This window comes from Rhinatrema bivittatum, chromosome 4 (assembly GCF_901001135.1).
Source record: "Rhinatrema bivittatum chromosome 4, aRhiBiv1.1, whole genome shotgun sequence".
Classification (NCBI taxonomy): domain Eukaryota; kingdom Metazoa; phylum Chordata; class Amphibia; order Gymnophiona; family Rhinatrematidae; genus Rhinatrema; species Rhinatrema bivittatum.
This window is the reverse complement of record NC_042618.1, coordinates 239,419,405-239,441,970: the sequence shown is the minus strand read 5'-3', so window position 1 is coordinate 239,441,970 and position 22,566 is coordinate 239,419,405. Positions and strand designations below refer to the sequence as shown.

Here is a 22,566-nt window from a genome sequence, read left to right as displayed (position 1 = left end):
GCCTTGTTGTAAGCATAGCATATTAGGAGCTCTGGGAATTTTCCCTCACTTTTTCCTCAAGGGAAAGAAAATATTTTCAGTCACAAAAAAAATTGTCATCGGGTCTCCCTTCGACATAGTATCGGTGAGTACATTTTTTAAAGTCATTTTCGGTCGATTCCGATCACTCTCACTCGGTATCCGCTGGTCATCGACAGTCACTCGGCCTAACTTTCTAACATGGCCTCCGGATTAAAAAAATGTCCAGATTGTAACCGCACTATGTCGATTACCGACCCACACAATGTTTGTGTTTTGTGCCTGGGATCAGGTCACGATGTCCGGGCTTGTTCAACTTGTGCCCAGATGACACCAAAGGGCAGGCGTGCCCGATTGGACAAGATGGAGGAGTTATTTAAGAAAATCTCCAAGAAGAATATCTCCCTCAGTTGCAAAACATCGAGGAGAAAAGAGACCGGTGACCGTCCGTCACCGACCCCATCAGTGTCCTCCATAGCTTATTCCTTGGCATCTAAAGAACATCGAGAAAAAAGACGCCATTGACACCGTTCCACTGATCCATCGGATGGAACGGCACAGCCATCAGCATCGAAGGACATCAAGCTGATGCCCAAGCGAGTCCGGGTACTGGAACCAACACGCCCTTCCGTACCCGAGGAACCGAGGCGCTCTCCACCGGGATCGGTGTTAGAGACTGTGCCACCACGCTCAGTCGTGGAAGTGCCAGTAGCGCCAGTCTTACCTTCTCCTGTGACAGTGGACCCAGTCCCAGTTTCCAGGGAAGAGGTGACTTCCATGGTCCAGCAGGCCATCGTTGAGGCTCTTAGAAAATTTCAGCCTCCTTCCATATCACCATCGGTACCGACACCGACTCTGGCATCGACATCGGATCCGTCGATTTTTCAGCCTTTCCTGAACAAAATCGATGCCTTGATTGGTATATTTCCTCCACCGGCACCGACGACACCGGCGCCTCCGGTGCAACCATCGACTCCATCGATGCCTACACATCCACTGGTGATTCCTTCCATTCCAATTCCGGGTTCATAGGAGGATGATGACAGGGACTCTGATTCCGTCCCAGGGCCATTGGACCTTCATCATCAAGACCATCGATGCCAGTAAAGGATCCCTCGATGCCACTGCGTCTTGGTTCATAGGGTGTGTTGCATTCATGCCTCTTCTCGCCCTCGCTTCACCTTCTCTACCTTGGGAGCGACTCACTTCGGCTCTGACAGACAGATGCAGCCGCGGCTTCTCCCTGCCTCTTGGTCCCAGTGTCCCCGGGCTGGCTTGACGCTACGGATTCACCATGTTCCTGATGACGTAAGGGTGCGCGCGCATGAGCGCGCTCCAGACTTTGTACCAGCAAGGATGCGAACCTCGGGGGCGTCCCCCAGTAGTGACGTCATCCATTTTCACTTTAAAAGGTCTTTGTTTGCTAACCTCTAACGAGTTAGCAAGGAACTCCAACAGGACTTGCTTCGGCAGTCCACGATACTTGCAACAACGAGTCAGCGAGGGGAATCCTTCACCACTGCTCGGCCTTTTCAAACTTACCAGGAGTACCCGCTTCACGGGGGCTCCGCTCTCTCTTCTTGATTTCAGATTGCCAAAACTGGATCCGGTACTCGCTTCTCGAGGGCCTACATCCCTGAATACTCAGAAGACTCCTCATTGCCTGGAAGCGATCACAGACGTGAACACAGTGAGTTCAATTGTAGATAGGAATCGGTACTCGCTCCACGAGGGCCTACATTCCTATAGCTCTGAAGACTCCCGTCCAAGACGTTATCGCAGGTACAGAAATCGTGAGTTACATTGGCCAGATTACAGATAGGAAGAGGTACTCGCTCCACGAGGGCCCATGTTCCTAGAATCCTTTACAGACTCTCTTCTACTCTAGAAGCCATTTCATATACAGCTATTGTGAGTTCTTATTACAGACTGTTTATTGGAACCAGTGCTCGCCTACGGCTCCTGTTCCTGAATATACTGAAGACTCTCTGTGGCATAGAGACCATTGCAGACATCTACTATTGTGAGTGTACCATCTTGTATTCGGTATACCCTGTCTACTCACTACTTCTAGTCTCTCTCTACAGCTCAGGAACCCAGAGATTATATTCCAATATCAGAAGGACTTCAGCCCTGCCGGACACATCAATTCACTACTGCCACCACTGGTGGTCCAGCTTCCAGCCTAATAAAGAACTATTTGTGTTTATTTCATATTCTAGCCTAGCCGGTGGTTCCTCTCAGGATCTCCTCCTGGGGTGCTGTCATCTGCCATCGGCTCAGGGATTCACCATTTCCTCCAAGTGGTCATTCCTTACACTACTGTCACTCTGTGGGAGCCAACCACTACCGACCACTAACACCGCTTACGGAAGTATTATATAGATAGCTACCTTCTCTTTCTATGGGACTTGCCAGCAGCCTATATATAACAGATTGCTACTCGGTAGCGGAGGCATGATAGATTGCTATCTCCGTAGTGAAGTACAATATATCTATTGTTAGCTCCTCTCCTCAGAAGAGTATCATTGAACAGATTGCCAACTCCTCTTCCTGGGGAGTTGATCCATAACAGATTGCTACCTCCTTCCCTTACAGGAGCATCTAACAGCAGTTCACTAACAGATTACTAACTCCACCCTCCTGGCGGGGTAAGCACTACAGATAGCTAACTCCTCCCCTCTGGAGGAGCAGATCATGACAGATTGCTAACTCCTCCCCCTTTCAGTAAGAAAGCAGAACAGATTGCTAACTCCTCCCCTCTGGAGGAGGAGAGCGTAACAGGGTGATACCCGGCATCGGTTCCCATTGATGCCATCGAGACCCATCGATTCCCCATCGATGTCTTCATTACCTCCTATGCTGCTAAAGCAGATTCCATCTAAATCTGTTTCTAAAACAAAACATCTACAACAACAACCAGATGATCCTGAATCACCTTACCATCCTCAGTATACTCCTTGGAAGGACGTGGATACTGATACTGATTCAGAAGAACTACAGTCTGAACCTTCTCCACCAGAAGAGAGGAGGAAGTCCCCTCCTGAAGATTTGTCATTCACAAACTTCATTAAGGAAATGGCGGACACAATTCCTTTCGAATTACTGACTGAGGAGGACACAAAGCTCTAGAAGTCCTTCAATTCGTTGATGCACCAAAGGAGGTAATGGCAATACCAATCCATGAAGTCCTGTTGGAACTCCAGCATAGGTTGTGGGAGCATCCTTGCTCGGTACAAGCTGTAAATAGAAGAACAGATGCCACATACCTGGTGCAATACACCCCAGGTTTCCAAAAGCCCCAATTGCCTCATCACTCTGTGGTCGTCGAATCGGCTCAGAAAAAAGCCAAGAAACAGAAGTCACACTCTTCTACCCCACCAGGAAAAGAACAGAAGTTCTTAGATACCTTAGAGAGAGGTTTTTCAGGGGTCCATGCTGTTATCTAGTATTGCGGCGTACCAGCTTTATATGACACAGTACCAAAGAAACTTGTGGAATCAAGTTCAATGTATTGCCAATGATCTCCCTCAGCAACAACTGGCTCTAAATACACTAATTGCAAATCTGGCAAACACGAGGTACGGGCAGCTTATGACTCATTTGAAACATCTGCCCGCCTATCAGCATCGGGAATTAATGCAAGGAGGCGGGCTTGTCTTAAGGCCTCGGACCCCAGACAAGAAGTCCAAGAGAGACTGGCAGATCTCCCTTGTACTGGAGAGAATCTCTTCGGAGAAAAAATTCAGGCTACCGTCTCTCAGTTGAAAGATCACCACGAGACACTCCGCCAACTCTCCAGACTACCATCGGATCAGCCATCCTCAATAAGAAAATCGACTAGAAGGGAAACCAGGAGACCCTTCTATAGGCCTAGAAGATACTACCCGCCTGCTTCTTCAGCGCGTTCATACCGTCCACCACAAAGGGGACGTGCACGCCAACCAAAACAGCAAAAAACCCAACCACCACTGCAAACTGGTCCAGCAGCGGGTTTTTGAAGTCAATCAAGAGAACAGAAGCCTTTCCATCAACCCTATGCCCCACTTACCAGTAGGAGTTCGACGCCATAATTTCAAACACCAGTGGAGTCTTATCACAAAAGACCAGTGGGTGTTAGCCATACTAAATCGGGGATACCGTCTAAAGTTCAAAACAATACCCCCGCGTTCTCCACCCATTCCACTTTGGACAAGCATGGTCATCACACCTCAACTCCAAGTAGAACTCTCTACTTTGTTGACAGCCAGGGCTATCGAATCAGTTCCCCGGTCTCAACACGGCAAGGGGTTCTATTCCCATTATTTCCTAATTCCAAAGAAAATAGGTGACCTTCGCCCTATCTTAGACCTCCGCAATCTCAACAAATTTCTTCAAAAAGAAAAGTTTCGGATGGTATCTCTGGGAACCATCCTTCCATTACTTCAACGGGGAGATTGGCTCTGTTCTCTAGATCTTCAAGACGCTTATGCACACATTCCCATTTCCACACAACATCGCAAGTATCTACAATTCATCGTGGGAAAACATCAATACCAGTATCGAGTCCTACCATTTGGACTAGCCTCTGCTCCTCGAGAATTCACAAAATGTCTAGCAGTGGCTGCTGCACAACTAAGGAAAAACAGCATTCATGTTTTTCCATACCTAGATGATTGGCTAATCAGAAGTCCATCCAGTAGGGAGCTCTGTCTGCCTTGAAAAGCACAATAATACTATTACATTCCCTGGGATTTCTAATCAACTATCAAAAATCCCACATCGAGCCGTCTCAACTCCTCACATTCATCGGAGCAGACCTCGACACCACAGTGGCGAAAGCTTTTCTTCCAAACGACCGTGGCAACACTCTAGCATGTTTGGTGAGCTCTATAAACCTAATACCAGTTCGCATCTGCCCATCAACTTCTAGTGCTACTAGGACACATTGCCTCGACAGTACGTTACCCCTATGGCGAAGTTAGCCATGAGAAGAACTCAATGGACTTTGAAATCTCAATGGCTGCAAGCTTTCCAACCACTGTCGTACACAGTTCAAATCACCCACCAGTTGCGCCTGTCGCTTCACTGGTGGACAAATCAAACAGCCTTGAAAGCCGGTCTCCCATTCTAACAGTCAACTCCGCAAGTCATCTTGACCACAGATGCCTCCAACTTGGGATGGGGAGCTCACGTCAACAACCTTCAAACTCAAGGGATGTGGACTGCGCTCGAAATTAAGAACATAAGAAAATGCCATACTGGGTCAGACCAAGGGTCCATCAAGCCCAGCATCCTGTTTCCAACAGTGGCCAATCCAGGTCATAAGAACCTGGCAAGTACCCAAAAACTAAGGCTATTCTATGTAACCATTGCTAATGGCAGTGGCTATTCTCTAAGGGGCGGATTTTAAAAGGGGCGCGAACAGCCTACTTGGATTTTAGTAGATACGCGCGGAGCCGCGCGTATCCACTAAAATCCTGGTTCGGCGCGCGCAAGGCTATGGATTTTGTATAGCCGGCGTGCGCCGAGCCGCGCTGCCTACCCCCGTTCCCTCCAAGGCCGCTCCGAAATCGGAGCGGCCTCGGAGGGAACTTTCCTTTGCCCTCCCCTCACCTTCCCCTCCCTTCCCCTACCTAACCCACCCGCCTGGCCCTGTCTAAACCCCCCCCCTTACCTTTGTTGGGGGATTTACGCCTCCCGGAGGGAGACGTAAATCCCCGCGCGCCAGCGGGCCGCTAGCGCGCCGGGACGCGATCTGGGGGCGGGTCCGGAGGGCGCGGCCACGCCCCCGGGCCCGCCCCCGGAACGCTCCCGACACGCCCTGAAAACGCCGCGCGGTTCGGACCCGCCCCCCGACATGCCCCCTCCGAAAACCCCGGGACTTACGCGAGTCCCAGGGCTCTGCGCGCGCCGGTAGGCCTATGTAAAATAGGCTTACCGGCGCGCAGGGCCCTGCTCGCGTAAATCCGCCCGGTTTTGGGCGGATTTACGCGAGCAGGGCTCTGAAAATCCGCCCCCAAGTGAACTTAATAGCAGGTAATGGACTTCTCCTCCAAGAACTTATCCAATCCTTTTTTAAACACAGCTATACTAACTGCACGAACCACATTCTCTGGCAACAAATTCCAGAGTTTAATTGTGCGTTGAGTAAAAAAGAACTTTCTCCGATTAGTTTTAAATGTGCCCCATGCTAACTTCATGGAGTGTCCCCTAGTCTTTCTACTATCCGAAAGAGTAAATAACCGATTCACATCTACCCCGTTCTAGACCTCTCATGATTTTAAACACCTCTATCATATCCCCCCTCAGTCGTCTCTTCTCCAAGCTGAAAAGTCCTAACCTCTTTAGTCTTTCCTCATAGGGGAGTTGTTCCATTCCCCTTATCATTTTGGTATCCCTTCTCTGTACCTTCTCCATCGCAATTATATCTTTTTTGAGATGCGGCGACCAGAATTGTACACAGTATTCAAGGTGCGGTCTCACCATGGAGCGATACAGAGGCATTAGGACATTTTCCGTTTTATTCATCATTCCTTTTCTAATAATTCCCAACATTCTGTTTGCTTTTTTGACTGCCGCAGCACACTGAACCGACGATTTCAATGTGTTATCCACTATGACACCTAGGTCTCTTTCTTGGGTTGTAGCACCTAATGTGGAACCCAACATTGTGTTATTATAGCATGGGTTATTTTTCCCTATATGCATCACCTTGCACTTATCCACATTAAATTTCATCTGCCATTTGGATGCCCAATTTTCCAGTCTCACAAGGTCTTCCTGCAATTTATCACAATCTGCTTGTGATTTAACTACTCTGAACAATTTTGTGTCATCTGCAAATTTGATTATTTCACTCGTCGTATTTCTTTCCAGATCATTTATAAATATATTGAACAGTAAGGGTCCCAATACAGATCCCTGAGACACTCCACTGTCCACTCCCTTCCATTGAGAAAATTGCCCATTCAATCCTACTCTCTGTTTCCTGTCTTTTAGCCAGTTTGCAATCCACGAAAGGACATCGCCACCTATCCCATGACTTTTTACTTTTCCTAGAAGCCTCTCATGAGGAACTTTGTCAAATGCCTTCTGAAAATCCAAGTATACTATATCTACCGGTTCACCTTTACCACATGTTTATTAACTCCTTCAAAAAAGTGAAGCAGATTTGTGAGGCAAGACTTGCCCTGGGTAAAGCCATGCTGACTTTGTTCCATTAAACCATGTCTTTCTATATGTTCTGTGATTTTGATGTTTAGAACACTTTCCACTATTTTTCCTGGCACTGAAGTCAGGCTAACCGGTCTGTAGTTTCCCGGATCGCCCCTGGAGCCCTTTTTAAATATTGGGGTTACATTTGCTATCCTCCAGTCTTCAGGTACAATGGATGATTTTAATGATAAGTTACAAATTTTTACTAATCGGTCTGAAATTTCATTTTTTAGTTCCTTCAGAACTCTGGGGTGTATACCATCCGGTCCAGGTGATTTACTACTCTTCAGTTTGTCAATCAGGCCTACCACATCTTCTAGGTTCACCGTGATTTGATTCAGTCCATCTGAATCATTACCCATGAAAACCTTCTCCATTACGGGTACCTCCCCAACATCCTCTTCAGTAAACACCGAAGCAAAGAAATCATTTAATCTTTCCGCGAAGGCCTTATCTTCTCTAAGTGCCCCTTTAACCCCTCGATCATCTAACGGTCCAACTGACTCCCTCACAGGCTTTCTGCTTCGGATATATTTAAAAAGTTTTTACTGTGAGTTTTTGCCTCTACAGCCAACTTCTTTTCAAATCTCTCTTAGCCTTTCTTATCAATGTCTTACATTTAACTTGCCAATGTTTATGCTTTATCCTATTTTCTTGTGTTGGATCCTTCTTCCAATTTTTGAATGAAGATCTTTTGGCTAAAATAGCTTCTTTCACCTCCCCTTTTAACCATGCTGGTAATTGTTTTGCCTTCTTTCCACCTTTCTTAATGTGTGGAATACATCTGGGACTGTGCTTCTAGAATGGTATTTTTAACAATGACCATGCCTCTTGGACATTTTCTACTTTTGTAGCTGCTCCTTTCAGTTTTTTTCTAACAATTTTTCTCATTTTATCAAAGTTTCCCTTTTGAAAGTTTAGCACGAGAGCCTTGGATTTGCACACTGTTCCTTTTCCAGTCATTAAATCAAATTTGATCATATTATGATCACTATTGCCAAGCGGCCCCACCACCGTTACCTCTCTCACCAAGTCCTGTGCTCCACTGAGAATTAGATCTAAAATTGCTCCCTCTCGCGTCGGTTCCTGAACCAATTGCTCCATAAAGCTATCATTTATTCCATCCAGGAACGTTATCTCTCTAGCGTGACCCGATGATACATTTACCCAGTCTATATTGGGGTAATTGAAGTCTACTCACACAAAGGAGTCAGCGGTTAACCACAACATATAATCTAGCACAGGAAATGTGGAACCCAAAAAACGATTTCAAAAATTGGCCTAAGAAGGTGTCAGCAAGCCTTGACGTTATGTGTCACTCTCAAGCAGACACTAACCGGTCTTATCAATCATTCACCTTCATCATAATTTTAATGCAACAAACTTTTTTTCTTTTTTCAATTATTATTAAAAATGTCCTCCATTCTTGATAAGCAAATGACTCTTTTCAAATAACATTAATATGAAAAGCCCAAGCTTCCTCAGGGGCACATAACACTTCAGTTGTAGAGCCACAATTCATTTCAGACGGGACCAGACGTCTCAACCATCTTGGAAGGAAGATGGTTGAGACGTCTTCCTTCCAAGATGGTTGAGACGTCTGGTCCCGTCTGAAATGAATTGTGGCTCTACAACTGAAGTGTTATGTGCCCCTGAGGAAGCTTGGGCTTTTCATATTAATGTTATTTGAAAGAGTCATTTGCTTATCAAGAATGGAGGACATTTTTAATAATAATTGAAAAAAGAAAAAAAGTTTGTTGCATTAAAATTATGATGAAGGTGAATGATTGATAAGACCGGTTAGTGTCTGCTTGAGAGTGACACATAACGTCAAGGCTTGCTGACACCTTCTTAGGCCAATTTTTGAAATCGTTTTTTGGGTTCCACATTTCCTGTGCTAGGGTAATTGAAGTCTCCCATTATTACTGCGCTACCAATTTGGTTAGCTTCCCTAATTTCTCTTAGCATTTCACTGTCCATCTCACCATCTTGACCAGGTGGACGGTAGTATACCCCTATCACTGTAGTCTTCCCTGACACACAAGGGATTTCTACCCATAAAGATTCAATTTTGTATTTAGTCTCATGCAGGATGTTTATCCTGTTGGACTTTATGCCATCCCGGACATAAAGCGCCACACCTCCTCCCGACTGCTCCTCTCTGTCATTGCGATATAATTTGTACCCCAGTATAGCACTGTCCCATTGGTTATCCTCTTTCCACCATGTCTCTGAGATGCCAATTAAGTCTATGTCATCATTTACTGCTATACATTCTAATTCTCCCCTCTTACTTCTTAGACTTCTGGCATTAGCATACAAACATTTCAAAGTTTGTTTTTTGTTTGTATTTTTATTCTGCTTTTTAATTGATAGGGATAAGTTAGAATTTTTTAGCTCAGGTGAGTTTTTAGTTACAGGCACTTGGACTACTTTTCTAATTATTGGAACCTCACTGTCGGGATGCCCTAATTCTAATGCATCATTAGTATCCTTTAAAGATACATCTCTCCGAACCATGCGCTGCTGAGCGACTGTCAGCTTTCCCCTTTGTTCTAGTTTAAAAGCTGCTCTATCTCCTTTTTAAAGGTTAGCGCCAGCAGTCTGGTTCCACCCTGGTTAAGGTGGAGCCCATCCCTTCGGAAGAGACTCCCCCTTCCCCAAAAGGTTCCCCAGTTCCTAACAAAACTGAATCCCTCTTCCTTGCACCATCGTCTCATCCACGCATTGAGACTCCAGAGCTCTGCCTGCCTCTGGTGACCTGCGCGTGGAACAGGGAGCATTTCAGAGAATGCTACCCTGGAGGTTCTGGATTTAATCTTTCTACCTAAGAGCCTAAATTTGGCTTCCAGAACCTCCCTCCCACATTTTCTTATGTCGTTGGTGCCCACGTGTACCACGACAGCCGGCTCCTCCCCAGCACTATCTAAAATCCTATCTAGGTGACGCGTGAGGTCCGCCACCTTCGCACCAGGTAGGCATGTTACCAGGCGATCCTCACGCCCACCAGCCACACAGCTATCTACATTCCTAATAATCGAATCCCCAACTATGACGGCCGACCTAACCCTTCCCTCCTGGCCAGTAGGCCTTGGGGAGATATCCTCAGTGCGAAAGAACAATGCATCACCTAGAGAGCAGGTCCTTGCTACAGGATCCTTTCCTGCTACACCTGGTTGGTGCTCTCCCATTATGAGACCTTCTTCCTCCAAGGCAGCACCAGGGCTGCCAGTCTGAAGTTGGGACTTGACTACTATGTCCCTGAAGGTCTCATCTATATACCTCTCTGTCTGCCTCAGCTCCTCCAGGTCTGCCACTCTAGCCTCCAGAGATCGGACTCGTTCTCTGAGAGCTAGGAGCTCTTTGCATCGCATGCACATTTACAACTTCTCACCGGTGGGTAAAAAATCATACATGTGAAACTCGATGCAAAAGACTGGGAAGCCCCCCTCTTGCTGCTGGACTGCTGCCTTCATCTCAATTTTGATCAGTTCCTAGTTAAGTTTTAGGTTGCTATGGGAGTAGGAATGTGTCTAACTTCCTTTAAATGTATTAGTGAATTCACTATGTGTCTGGTAGTGGCCTACCGGGGTCTGATCGAATTCTCAATAAAGTTTTTTTTTTTTTTTTTAAATGTCAAATAAACTTCTTAGAACTTCGAGCGATGCGATATGCCCTTTATGCCTTCAAAGACTGCCTCTCAAACAAGACTGTGCTGATACAGACGGACACACAGTAGCAATGTGGTACATAAACAAACAGGGAGGCACAGGCTCTTATCTGCTCTGCCAGGAAGCTGTGCAGATTTGGGCTTGGGCTCTGGAGCTCTCCATGCATCTCCGAGCAACTTATCTGGCAGGCATACAAAACGTCCTAGCGGATGATCTCAGTCGACATTTCCATCCCCACGAATGGTTTCTGGATCCACGGGTAATGAGCAAAATCTTTCAACGCTGGGGTCGCCCAACCGTAGACCTCTTTGCATCCAAACTGAACCACAAAGTGGAAAGGTTCTGCTCCCTCCATGGCCGTCGACAAGCATTCCCCAGGGAAACCTTTGCTCGCCCCTGTAACACAGATCTTCTATATGCATATCCTCCAATTCCGCTCATAGCCAAAGCTCTCGTGAAGCTACAACAGGACAGAGGAACAATGATCCTCATAGCCCCGTACTGGCCTCGACAAGTATGGTTTCCCATACTCCTCGACCTCTCGAACAGAGAGCCAATTCGCCTGGGCATTGCGCCCACTCTCGTGACTCAGAATCAGGGCAAGTTGCGTCATCCCAACCTGACAACTGTTGCCCTGACAGCCTGGATGTTGAAAGCTTAATTCTGCAACCACTTAATCTTTAAACACAAGTCTCTAAAGTTCTCGTAGCTTCACGAAAGCCTTTCACACGTAAATCTTACCATTCCAAGTGGTCTAGATTTACCAAGTGGTGCACACAAAAAGGTTTTGACCCTTTCTCTTGCCCCACTCCTTCTTTACTAGATTACCTATGCCACCTTTCGGATTCTGGTCTCCAGACATCCTTTGTAAGGGTTCATCTAAGTGCCATAACGGCATACCACAAGGGAATAGGGGATGCGCCAATAACAGCGCAATCCCTAGTAAGTCGGTTTATGAGAGGCTTACTTCACCTTAAGCCTCCCATTCGACCACCAGTCACTAATGGGACCTAAATTTAGTACTGACGAGACTCATTCGGTAACCCTTCGAGTCTCTACATTCCTGTGAAGAGAAATTTCTTACATGGAAAGTATTTTTCTTAGTAGCCATTACATCGGCTAGGAGGGTCAGTGAATTGCAAGCTCTCGTCACATACTCACCCTACACAAGGTTCCTGCATGACAGAGTAGTCCTCTGCACTCACCCCAAATTCCTATCAAAAGTAGTAACAGATTTTCACATCAATCAATAGTCTTGCCTACTTTCTTTCCAAGACCTCACTCTCACCAGGGAGAGAGAGTCTTACACACCTTAGACCAGGGATGGGCAATTCCAGTCCTCGAGGGCCACAAACCTGTCGAGGTTTTAGGATTTCCTAATGAATATGCATGACATAGATTTGCATACAACTGAGGCAGAGTGCATGCAAATCTCTCTCATGCATATTCATTAGGGATATCCTGAAAACCAGACTGGTTTGTGGCCCTCGAGGACCGGAAATGCCCACCCCTGCCTTAGACTGTAAACGTGTGCTAGCTTTTTACCTAAACCGCACTGCGGTTTATGTAGGAAATCCACCCAACTCTTTGTTTCTTTCGATAAAAATAAACCAGGAGTTACGTTACGAAAACCGACTCTCTCCAACTGGCTAGCAGACTGTATCGAATTCTGTTATGAAAAAGCAAAAATTCCTCTCCAGGGGCGCGTAAAAGCACATTCAGTAAGGGCTATGTCTACATCAGTAGCACACTATCGTTCAGTGCCCATTCTTGACATATGTAAAGCTGCAACATGGAGTTCCCTTCCACCTTTGCAGCTCATTATTGTTTGGACAAAGAAGGACGACAAGATTCAGCCTTTTGGACAATCTGTCTTAAAGAACTTATTTCCAGTATAACACCAACTCCTTCTACATCCATCCTGCTGTGATTTCAGGCTGCCTCATTTTTTCCAGCAGTACACCAGTTGTTGTGCTTGTTGCACAAGTTGTATGCTGTTGGTATAATGCAAGAATAACTCAGCCTGTAGCTTGCTAATCACCCATATGTGAGGACTAGCATCCTGCTTGTCCTGGGATAAAGCAAAATTGTTTACCTTGTAATAGGTGTTATCCCAGGACAGCAGGATGTAATCCTCACAGAACCCACCCGCCACCCTGCGGAGTTGGGTCCGATATATTTTATTATTTTATTTTTTTAGCTCACGCATACTGCTACAAACGAGATTGAAGGGAGACTCCTGTGGCTGAGAATATCATGGCATGCTGGGCATGCTCAGTGTGCCAGCCAAAAGTTTCTAGAAACTTTTGACAGAAGTTTTCCGTATCAGGGCTCCATCTGATGATGTCACCCATATGTGAGGACTACATCCTGCTGTCCTGGGATAACACCTATTACAAGGTAAGCAATTTTGCTTTGTGTATTAGGGGCAAGCATAAAGTATTGATTATTTTGATTTGTATCATCTGAATAATTATCCTCATTTTTCTTTTGGTATTGCTGCTTGAGAATAGCTTAATTTTTTTTTTTTTGGAAAGTGCTAATTTAGATTTACAAAGATTGCTTTAAAAAATCTAAAGTTACTGTTTTCATTAGTTTTTTTTCTATGTGTAAGTTATCTTATTTTTAAATTGTATTAACGCGTATTTTCCATTGTATGAACGCGTATTTTCCATTGTATTAATGCGTATTTTCCATTGATTTCAAAATAATTATTGTAAACTGCTTTGATTGTTTATATGGAATTGTGTTATATTGTTAAATAAATAATAAATAGTAAGTATCATTTGATGGGCTTACAGATCTGGGGCAGATCGGAGAGGAGAGCAGATGACTATTGATCCTGTGATGACTTCTGCCTAGCCATAGAGCGCTGAGAGTTAATCTCAAAGGAGATGTACTTCCAGATTGGCATAGGTTCCCTCAGCATTCTTTCTGGAGTTGGAGTTGGTAGTTAATTTGCTTTATTATACTAATAAATATAACTACTTAAACTTTTTCACACCTTGATGCGTTCTTGCAAATTGTTACTTTTACAAAATAAGTTTTAACGGCACTGTTTGAAAAGGAAGGGCTGCTATTTCTCTTCTCAGACACCTACCTGGGATAGAGCAAATAAAGAAGTGCTTGACAGCTGTAAGCTTGGCTGGCAGATTTGGAAGTGTGTTCTGACAGCTCCTTGTTGTTAATTCTTTAGAGAAAAGTGAAGCATCAGAGGGGAAGAAGCAGCAGCGCAAGAGTCGCACTGTTTGCCCGTTTTACTCCTACGAACAGATGCAGTTTCTTCGGGACAAAGCCTTAGTGGAGGTGAAGGACATTGAGCAGCTGGTATCCCTGGGGAAGGAGTCCAAAGCTTGCCCATATTACGGAAGTCGCTTCGCTATTCCTGCTGCTCAGGTGAGAGGCTTCAGCCCAATGTCATTGTGCTGGAAATTCTCTATTTTATTTAACTAGTTTATATTCCACATATTCCACTTGTAGTTTTCCAGTGGAAAAGTGTCTTTGGATTGGATTTCCTTTTTTTGTTTGTTATTCAACAGGGGCTGATCCAATCTAGGGAATACTTAGGAGGCTGCCCAGAGAGGGTATAAGGGATACTCAATGGAATTGACTTCCTTTGGTTTGGAAACACTTCAGAAGCTTTGAACATTTGAACTAATATCTGTTTAATGCTTCAAAACTGTGTGAAAATGGTGTCAAGGTGTAGTGAGTACTTCTGTGCCAAATTTGGAATAAGAAGAAGGAGAACAGAGCGTTGACAGAAATGATGGGACATGGAAAATATTGGTCTATCAATTAAAAAAATAAATGAACGTTTCGGAAATATTCTTCTCATTTTTCACATAATGAGCTTTGATCTTTTTCTTTTGTGATTTATTGTGCTCGTTTCATTTCTATCAGGTACCTTAGGCTCAGACATTTATTTTCCAGTGCTCTACACATTGTGTGAGAGGTATTCTTCTTTCCCTGGGCCTGTCAGCAGATTGTGGCTATCATGTCCCTGGAAAGATGAAAATCTGCCCTTTGGAGAAAGGACAGTTCCCTGTATGTACCCGGATCAGTCCAGACCAGGGGTGGGCAATTCCAGTCCTCGAGGGCCACAAACCTGTCGAGGTTTTAGGATATCCTAATGAATATGCATGACACAGATTTGCATACAACTGAGGCAGAGTGCATGCAAATCTATCTCATGCATATTCATTAGGGATATCCTGAAAACCAGACTGGTTTGTGGCCTTCGAGGACCGGAACTGCCCACCCCTGGTCCAGACCATGGGTTATGCCTCCCTTCCAGTAGGTGGAGACGGAGAAAAACTTGAAAGGCACCCTTACTTAACCTAGTGTGCCTCCTGCATCCCTTCAGTATTTTTCTGTCTCCAGCAGATGGAGGTGGTGCAAACCCTGCAGTTTTGCCCTGTTTCTGGGGTTTAGGGTATCCCTTAAAATAACTAAGAGAGAACTAGCAGTAAAGTTTTGAATCAAGCAAGTTAAAAAAAAAAAAAAAAAAAAAGTTCTTCTGAAGAAGGAAGTGTTTTCCCGATCCTCCCAGGGGGTTGTTAGATCCTGCGGAGTCATCCCCTCTGGTGGCAGGTTATTGGAGCTGGGGTTGGTAACCCCGCGGGGCTCCAGCCAGGTAAGGAGCTGGGGAAGAGATTACCGGTGGTCTGGTCCCTCTCTTACCCCGCAGTGATCCTCGGCATGTAAAAAAAAAAAAAACCCAAACTAAATTTTTGAAGATTTTTCTTTTTTGGTGGGCTGCAATCCAGGACCCCTCCCCAGCTGAATCGCTGCGTTTTTGTGCAATTTCGCCACGTTTTTGGCTGTTTTTCCCCCTCCACGATGCTTCGGCCATCTTTGTGTGTGGCATGTGGAGAATCGTCCGCGTGGCTTTCCCGGGCCAGCATTTGTTCCCGCTGCCTTCCAGGAGGGGAAGGCAGCTGTTTTTCTGGGTCTGCAGCATCAGCTAAGCCCCGAGGGGCTAAAAAAGATCCGCTCCATGGGATCCTTGGGTTGACCCGTTTCGCCTCAGTGCAGGGACGGCAGCCATCTTAAATACCTTTGCTGCAGCTCAGGCAAGGGCTCTGGGGGAGGGAGAGCTTTCTCCAGCGCTGTCACCGGTCCCTGCCAGTTCTGATGATGATTTTGATCAGGACCAGGATTTTTTCCAGGAGGACCCTGATATCCCAGGGGGAGATGATGTTGATACTAATTCCTTTTCTTTAGATTTTGTCCTCCTTATGCATAAAGCCTTTCTGGCTTCCAGGTCTCCACAAGGTGGTGGTTTGCTGGTGAGAGCTGCGCAGGGACTGGCCTCCAAGGTACCCAAGCGCACGGATGCGCCCGCGTCTCTACGGATCGCGAAGTTAAAAGGCTCCTTGGCTTCAGGAGGAGCAGCCGCTCCGGAGGTTCCAGGCAGTGCGGCTACAGCTGCAGTGACCTCTTCTTTCCCCCCAGCTGGGGCAGGATCGGAAGATGAGCAGGGGAAGCAGACCCCCTTGGATGGTGTTGACCCGAAGTTGGTCCGTCTGTTCCAGAGAGAGGAATTAGAACCTCTTATTCCTGCAGTTCTTTCTGAGCTTGGAGTCGAGCTCCCCCTGCATGCTCCACTGCAGGACTCGGTGGACCCAGTTCTGGCGGGATTGAGAATGCCGACCTGAGATTTTCCTTTCTATCCCATGCTTCAACAGCTGATGACTAGGGAGTGGGATGCTCCGGATGCTGGTTTGCAGGTCGGCCACACCATGGATAAGCTGTATCCGTTACTAGATGAGTCTCTGGAGCTCCTGCGGTCCCCCAAAGTGGACACTTCAGTCTTGGCTGTTGTTAAGCGGACCACTATTCCAGTCGCAGGTTCGGCGGCTCTAAAAGATCTTCAGGATCGCAAGCTAGAAGTACTGGTTAAGCGCATCTTTGAAGTGTTGGCCCTAGGTACCCAGGCGGCGATGTGTAGCAGTTACATGCTGCGTGCGAGCCTGCACTGGGTCCAGCAATTGCTGACGTCTAGAGATCTTCCTTCGGGAGAATCAGAGCAGGTGGAACATTTGGAAGCTGTGGTGGCATATGGAATGGACGCAGTGTATGACCTGCTCCGCACTTCCTCTCGCACCATGTTGTCGGCAGTGTTGGCAAGGCAGCTTCTGTGGCTCTGAAACTGGTCAGCGGATGTTTCCTCCAAGGTTCAGCTTGGGGCTATTCCATTTAAAGGTGGTTTTTTATTTGGTGAGGATTTAGAGCAGTTGATAAAGTTCCTGGGGGAGAACAAAGTTCACAAATTACCAGAGGACAGACCGAAGCCCTCCAGAGGATTTCCGTCATCCCGCTCTCGTTTTCGAGGGCAACGTAGGTTTCGGCAGAGCAGGCCGCAAGTGGCTGGACGGCAACAACCAGTGGCCAGAAACCAAGCCTGGTCCTCATCCTTTCGAGGCTGCAGAACCTCCTGGGAGGGTGGCTCTTCCTCCTCTCTCACCTCCAAGACTACACAATGAGATGGAGCTGGCCCATCCCTCGCTTCCTCGGGTTGGGGGTCGCCTGTCCCGGTTTTACGAGGCATGGGCCAGAATTAGTTCCGATCAGTGGGTGCTAAGCATAATAGAACAAGGCTACGCTTTGGAATTTGGTCGACCTCTCAGAGACTTCTACTTAATATCCCCATGCGGTCCCCAGGTCAAACGGCAGATTGTTCGTCAGACTCTCGAACGTCTCCTGGCTCTCAGTGCTGTGAAACCAGTTCCTTCAGAACACTGGAGGACAGGGAGGTACTCCATTTACTTTGTAGTTCCAAAGAAGGAAGGATCCTTCTGACCAATTTTGGATCTCAAGAAGGTAAACAAGTTTCTCAAGGTGCTGCATTTTCGCATGGAGACTCTGCGTTCCATCATCGTAGCAGTACGCAAGGGAGAATTTCTGGCCTCTCTGGATCTGATGGAGTCATATTTACACATTCCCATTCGCGAGGATCAGCAAAAGTTCCTTCGCTTTATGGTCCTGGGAATGCATTATCAATTCTGTGCTCTGCCGTTCGGTCTCGCACCCCCCCCCCCCCCCGTACGTTCACCAAGGTCATGGTGGTTGTGGCGGCGTCCCTTCGGAGACAAGGCCTTCTCATTCATCCTTACCTGGACGATTGGCTCATCAGGGCGAAGTCGAGGGAATGTTGTCTGGAAGCGATCCACAAGGTGACCGCTCTGTTGGAATCCCTTGGATGGGTAATCAATCAGGCCAAGAGCAACTTTGTCCCTTCTCAAACATTGGAGTTTCTGGGAGCCCGGATCAACACTACAGTCAGGAAAGTTTTTCTCACTACGGACCAAATGCACAAGCTGATGGGGCAAGTTCATCCTTGTTGACTCTTCCACTGCCCAAGGCCTGGGACTACCTTCAAGTTCTCAACTCGATGGCATCTACTCTGGAGGTGGTTCCCTGGGCTTTTGCTCATATGAGACCGTTACAACAAGCGTTACTTTCCCGGTGGGATCCCAAGTCAGAGAATTTCCAATTCCCGCTGCTACTCTCCGATCACGCCAGGTCCAGTCTTGGGTGGTGGCTTTGCCCACACAACCTGTCTCGAGGGGTGGATTTGGAAGTCCCGAACTGGATAGTAATGACCACAGATGCCACTCTCTCAGGCTGGGGAGCTGTTTGCCAGTATCTTTCAGTGCAGGGCTGCTGGTCCCCGAAGGAGTCTGGATAGTCGATTAATCGCCTGGAGACCAGGGCAGTTCGCTTGGCCTTGCAACACTTTCTTCCCCGGTTACGCCATCAGGCGGTTCGCGTCTTATCCGACAATGTGACGTCTGTGGCTTACATCAACCGTCAAGGAGGCATCAAAAGTCAAGCCGTAACCGACGAGGCGGAGCTGCTCATGGCTTGAGCGGAGCAAAATCTGGTGATGATTGTGGCATCTTACATCGCCGGGAAAGACAATATACAAGCGGACTTTCTAATTCGCAGGTGCATAAATCCAGGAGAGTGGGAGCTCTCGGACCGAGCAATGGATCTCATTTCTCGCAGGTGGGGGATTCCTCACATGGAGTTGATGGCAATGCGAGACAATGCCAAGGCTCCTCGCTTATTCAGTCGCAGAAGAGATCATGGCGCAGAGGAGGGTCGATGCGCTAGTACTACCCTGGCTGACGTCGGTTCTCCTTCACGTGTTTCCTCCTTGGCCTCTGGTGGGTAAGGTGCTTCGCAGGATAGAGGCCCACCCAGGGACTGTAATCCTAGTGGCTCCCGGATGGCCCCGACGCCCGTGGTTCACAGACTTAATCAATCTGGCTGTGGGCAGGCCACTACGACTCGGACATCTTCCACATCTTCTTTATCAAGGGCCTATATATTTTGACTAGGCAGATCGCTTTTGTCTAGCGGCCTGGCTTTTGAAAGGAGGAGATTAAGGAAGAAAGGATACTCTGAGGAAGTTATCACTACGCTGCTACAAGCCAGAAAAATAGCTACCTCTCTCTCGTATATTAGGGTGTGGAGAGTTTTTGAGATGTGGTGTCGTGAGCGAGACATTCTTCCCAGACACGCTACGATTGCTCAGATGTTAGCCTTTTTGCAAAATGGTTTAGCCAAGGACTTGTCTTTTAACTCTCTCCAGACACAGGTAGCGGCCCTAGGCACTCTGGTTGGTAGCTCGGTGGCGTCACATCCAGATGTGGTGCGTTTTCTCAGAGGAGTAAGGCATTTGAAGCCTCCTGTCCATCCGGTATGTCCATTGTGGAGTCTTAATTTGGTTCTTCGCGTATTGTGTGATCCGCCTTTTGAACCCCTTAAAACAGAATTTCTGAGTTACAGGCTCTCTCTTGTAGGGAACCTTTTTTGAGGATCTCTGATTCGGGGGTGTCCCTTCGAACTGTTCCGTCCTTTTTGCCCAAAGTGGTCTCATCTTTTCATTTAAGCCAATCAGTTGAGCTTCCGGCTTTTCCTAATTTGTCAAACGATGTACAACATGCACGAGAGCTTCGTTGGTTAGATGTTCGGCGTTCCTTGTTACGTTACTTGGAAGTCACAAATTCTTTCAGATCATTTATTTGTCCTATGGATCGGTCCCAGGAGGGGTAACAAGGCATCTAAGATGACGATTGCACGATGGTTGAGAGAAGCCATCTCCTCTGCATACAATTGTAAAGGAAGACCTGTTCCTGAGGGTCTGAAGGCCCATTCTATTCGCTGTCAAGCAGCTTCGTGGGCCGAATGCCAATTGGTATCACCTCAGAAGATTTGCAGGGCTGCTACTTGGAAGACGCTCCACACATTTGCTTGCCACTACCGCTTGGACATTCAGGCTCCCGGGGATTTTGGCAGTGGCGTACTGTGTGCAGGACTTGCGAGGTCCCACCCGGTTTAGGGAAGCTTTGGTATATCCTATGGTCTGGACTGATCCGGGTACGTACAGGGAAAAGAAAATTGGTTCTTACCTGATAATTTTCATTCCTGTAGTACCATGGATCAGTCCAGACACTCGCCCAAGGATTAGGAGTGTGTAGCATGGAGATCTGTATTTCAAACGTCCGCGCGCGCATATTCAGGTTATGTTATTGCAACATACTAAGAAAGAAAGCTACAGGTTTCATGTTTATATGTTCTTGCAGTTCTGTTCTTGCTTGATTCATTGCTAGTATTGTTCTGCTTTGATACTCTGTATGCTGAAGGGATGCAGGAGGCACACTAGGTTAAGTGAGGGTGCCTTTCAAGTTTTTCTCTGTCTCCACCTGCTGGAAGGGAAGCATAACTCATGGTCTGGACTGATCTGTGGTACTACAGGAATGAAAATTATCAGATAAGAACCAGTTTTCTTTTTCTCACTTCCAAGGGTAGCATTTTTCCTAATTCATAAAACCTTTGCACCTCTCTTTTGGGAGTTGCAGTCTGATGATCTACATTTTTTAGACTGAGTAGGAACCGACATGCGGCGTGAACAGATGCAGTTGTTTGCTAGGCAACATTCTGAGCTCTAGAACATGGGTGTACAACTCCAGTCCTCCAGGGTCACAGACGGCACTGATTTTCAGGGTAAGGTAAAGATGTCAATTAATTGGAATATTTCAGCAACTTAGTTTGTCGAGAGCATTTCTTTCATAAATGGTGATATTAGTATATTTTTGCAACTAATTATATTGGATGATAACCACCCAGAAAGATCTGTTCATTTTTTTATTGATTTGGTAATGTGACTTCCTTGCCATTGAAAAAGCTAGTTCCTGAACATACACAGATCAGTCCAGACAAGTGGGATTATGCATCCCTAGCAGCAGATAGAGGCAGAGAACAAAACTTTGAGGCATTACTATATAACTGAGCATGCAACCCTCAGTATTTCTTTGTCTCCAGCAGATGGTAGAGGTGCATACCTGCAGTCCTGACTGATCTGGAGTTGGAGAGTTGGAGCTGTTCCTTGAGGTTGCCAGGTTCCTTAGTGGGACAGTCCTTGAGTTGAGCTGGGCGAATGGGAGGTTGGATACTCATGGCTGTGGTTGCCTGCAGGTTCTAGGGCCCCTGATAGCCAGGGGACTGGCTCCCTCTTCGAGCCCCAAGGTCCTCTCCTGCCCACTGCCTTCGCTCTCAGGGAAGTATCCCTGCTGGGGTGTTTTATTCTTATTTCATTATATTGGACAGTTTCTGTAGCATAGTAAAGTTTATTGTTTAAAAAAACAAAAAACAGACACTGTTTTGAGGGACAGCCAATCCACAGGGACCAAGGGGGGGGGGGTTCCTCCCCCTCCTATTCCTGTGGGGAATCACGGTCAGGGAACTCCGACATACCGCAAGGCGGTTGACTCTCCTCCACCTCTTTCTCCCTTGCTGCACAGGTTTGTGAGGATGATGTTGAGGAGGGGGAGGTCTCCGAGCCTAGCAGCCCGTAACGGATGTCAGAGGGACTTTCTGGGTTTTCTCAGGAATTCCTCCTTCTTATGCATGAGTCCTTTTTAGCATGTCAAGCAGCCAACCGGAGACCCAAGGAGCCCTCTCTGCAACCGTCCAAGAGAGCCCGGACGTCCTTGGGGGCATCCGCTCGGAGACTGGATGGACGTTGCAGATCATGTGCCGCTTGTCCGGATTGAGACCGTAGGGATCTGGGGGGACATTGACGATGCGATGGCGGAGGGGGCGGCCTCTCCGGCTATGGACCCGGGGACAGACCCGAATGAGGACCAACCTCCAGAGGAGAGTGGCAAAGAGTACCTGGACCTCCTGGAAGTGGCTGGTGTGGAGGGTGACGACCCCCGGGTGGTGCACTTATTTAAGAAAGAGGAGCTCCAGCCACTCATTCCTCAGGTTTTGGAGGAGTTAGGGGTCAAGCTGACTTAGGAGGAGTCTGAAAGCGAGGGCGTTAATCCCATCCTGGATGGTTTGCAGGGTCCTCCCAGTGCCTTTCCCATTCAAAAGAAGATTCAGAAGCTCATTAGTCGGGAGTGGGACTCTCCCCGGAGGCGGGCTTGAAGGTTGAAGGGCCATGGCGAAGCTGTATCCCTTTTGGAGAAACACTTGAAGTGCCATAAAATGCCTAAGGTTGATGCTGCGGTATTGGTGATGACCAAGAAGATTATGATTCCAGTGGCTGGGGCGGCGGCTCTCAAAGATGTCCAGGATCACAAGCTAGAGGTCCAATTGAAGCGCATGTTTGAGGTTTCAGTGCTAATCCTCCGGGTGGCAATGTGAGCTAGCTTGATGCAACGTG

At 47.1% G+C, this 22,566-nt stretch overlaps 1 protein-coding gene across 3 annotated transcripts in view; it reads left to right on the top strand.

Moving 5' to 3' along the window:
• The window catches only part of DDX11 (DEAD/H-box helicase 11), a 427,300-nt gene that overhangs the window by 137,975 nt on the left and 266,759 nt on the right, over positions 1-22,566 (top strand). For all 3 annotated transcript variants that reach the window (XM_029599951.1, XM_029599952.1, XM_029599950.1), the window contains exon 9: positions 14,083-14,282. In XM_029599951.1, the coding sequence (XP_029455811.1) occupies positions 14,083-14,282 (200 nt within the window). The remainder of the gene's footprint in view (positions 1-14,082; positions 14,283-22,566) is intronic.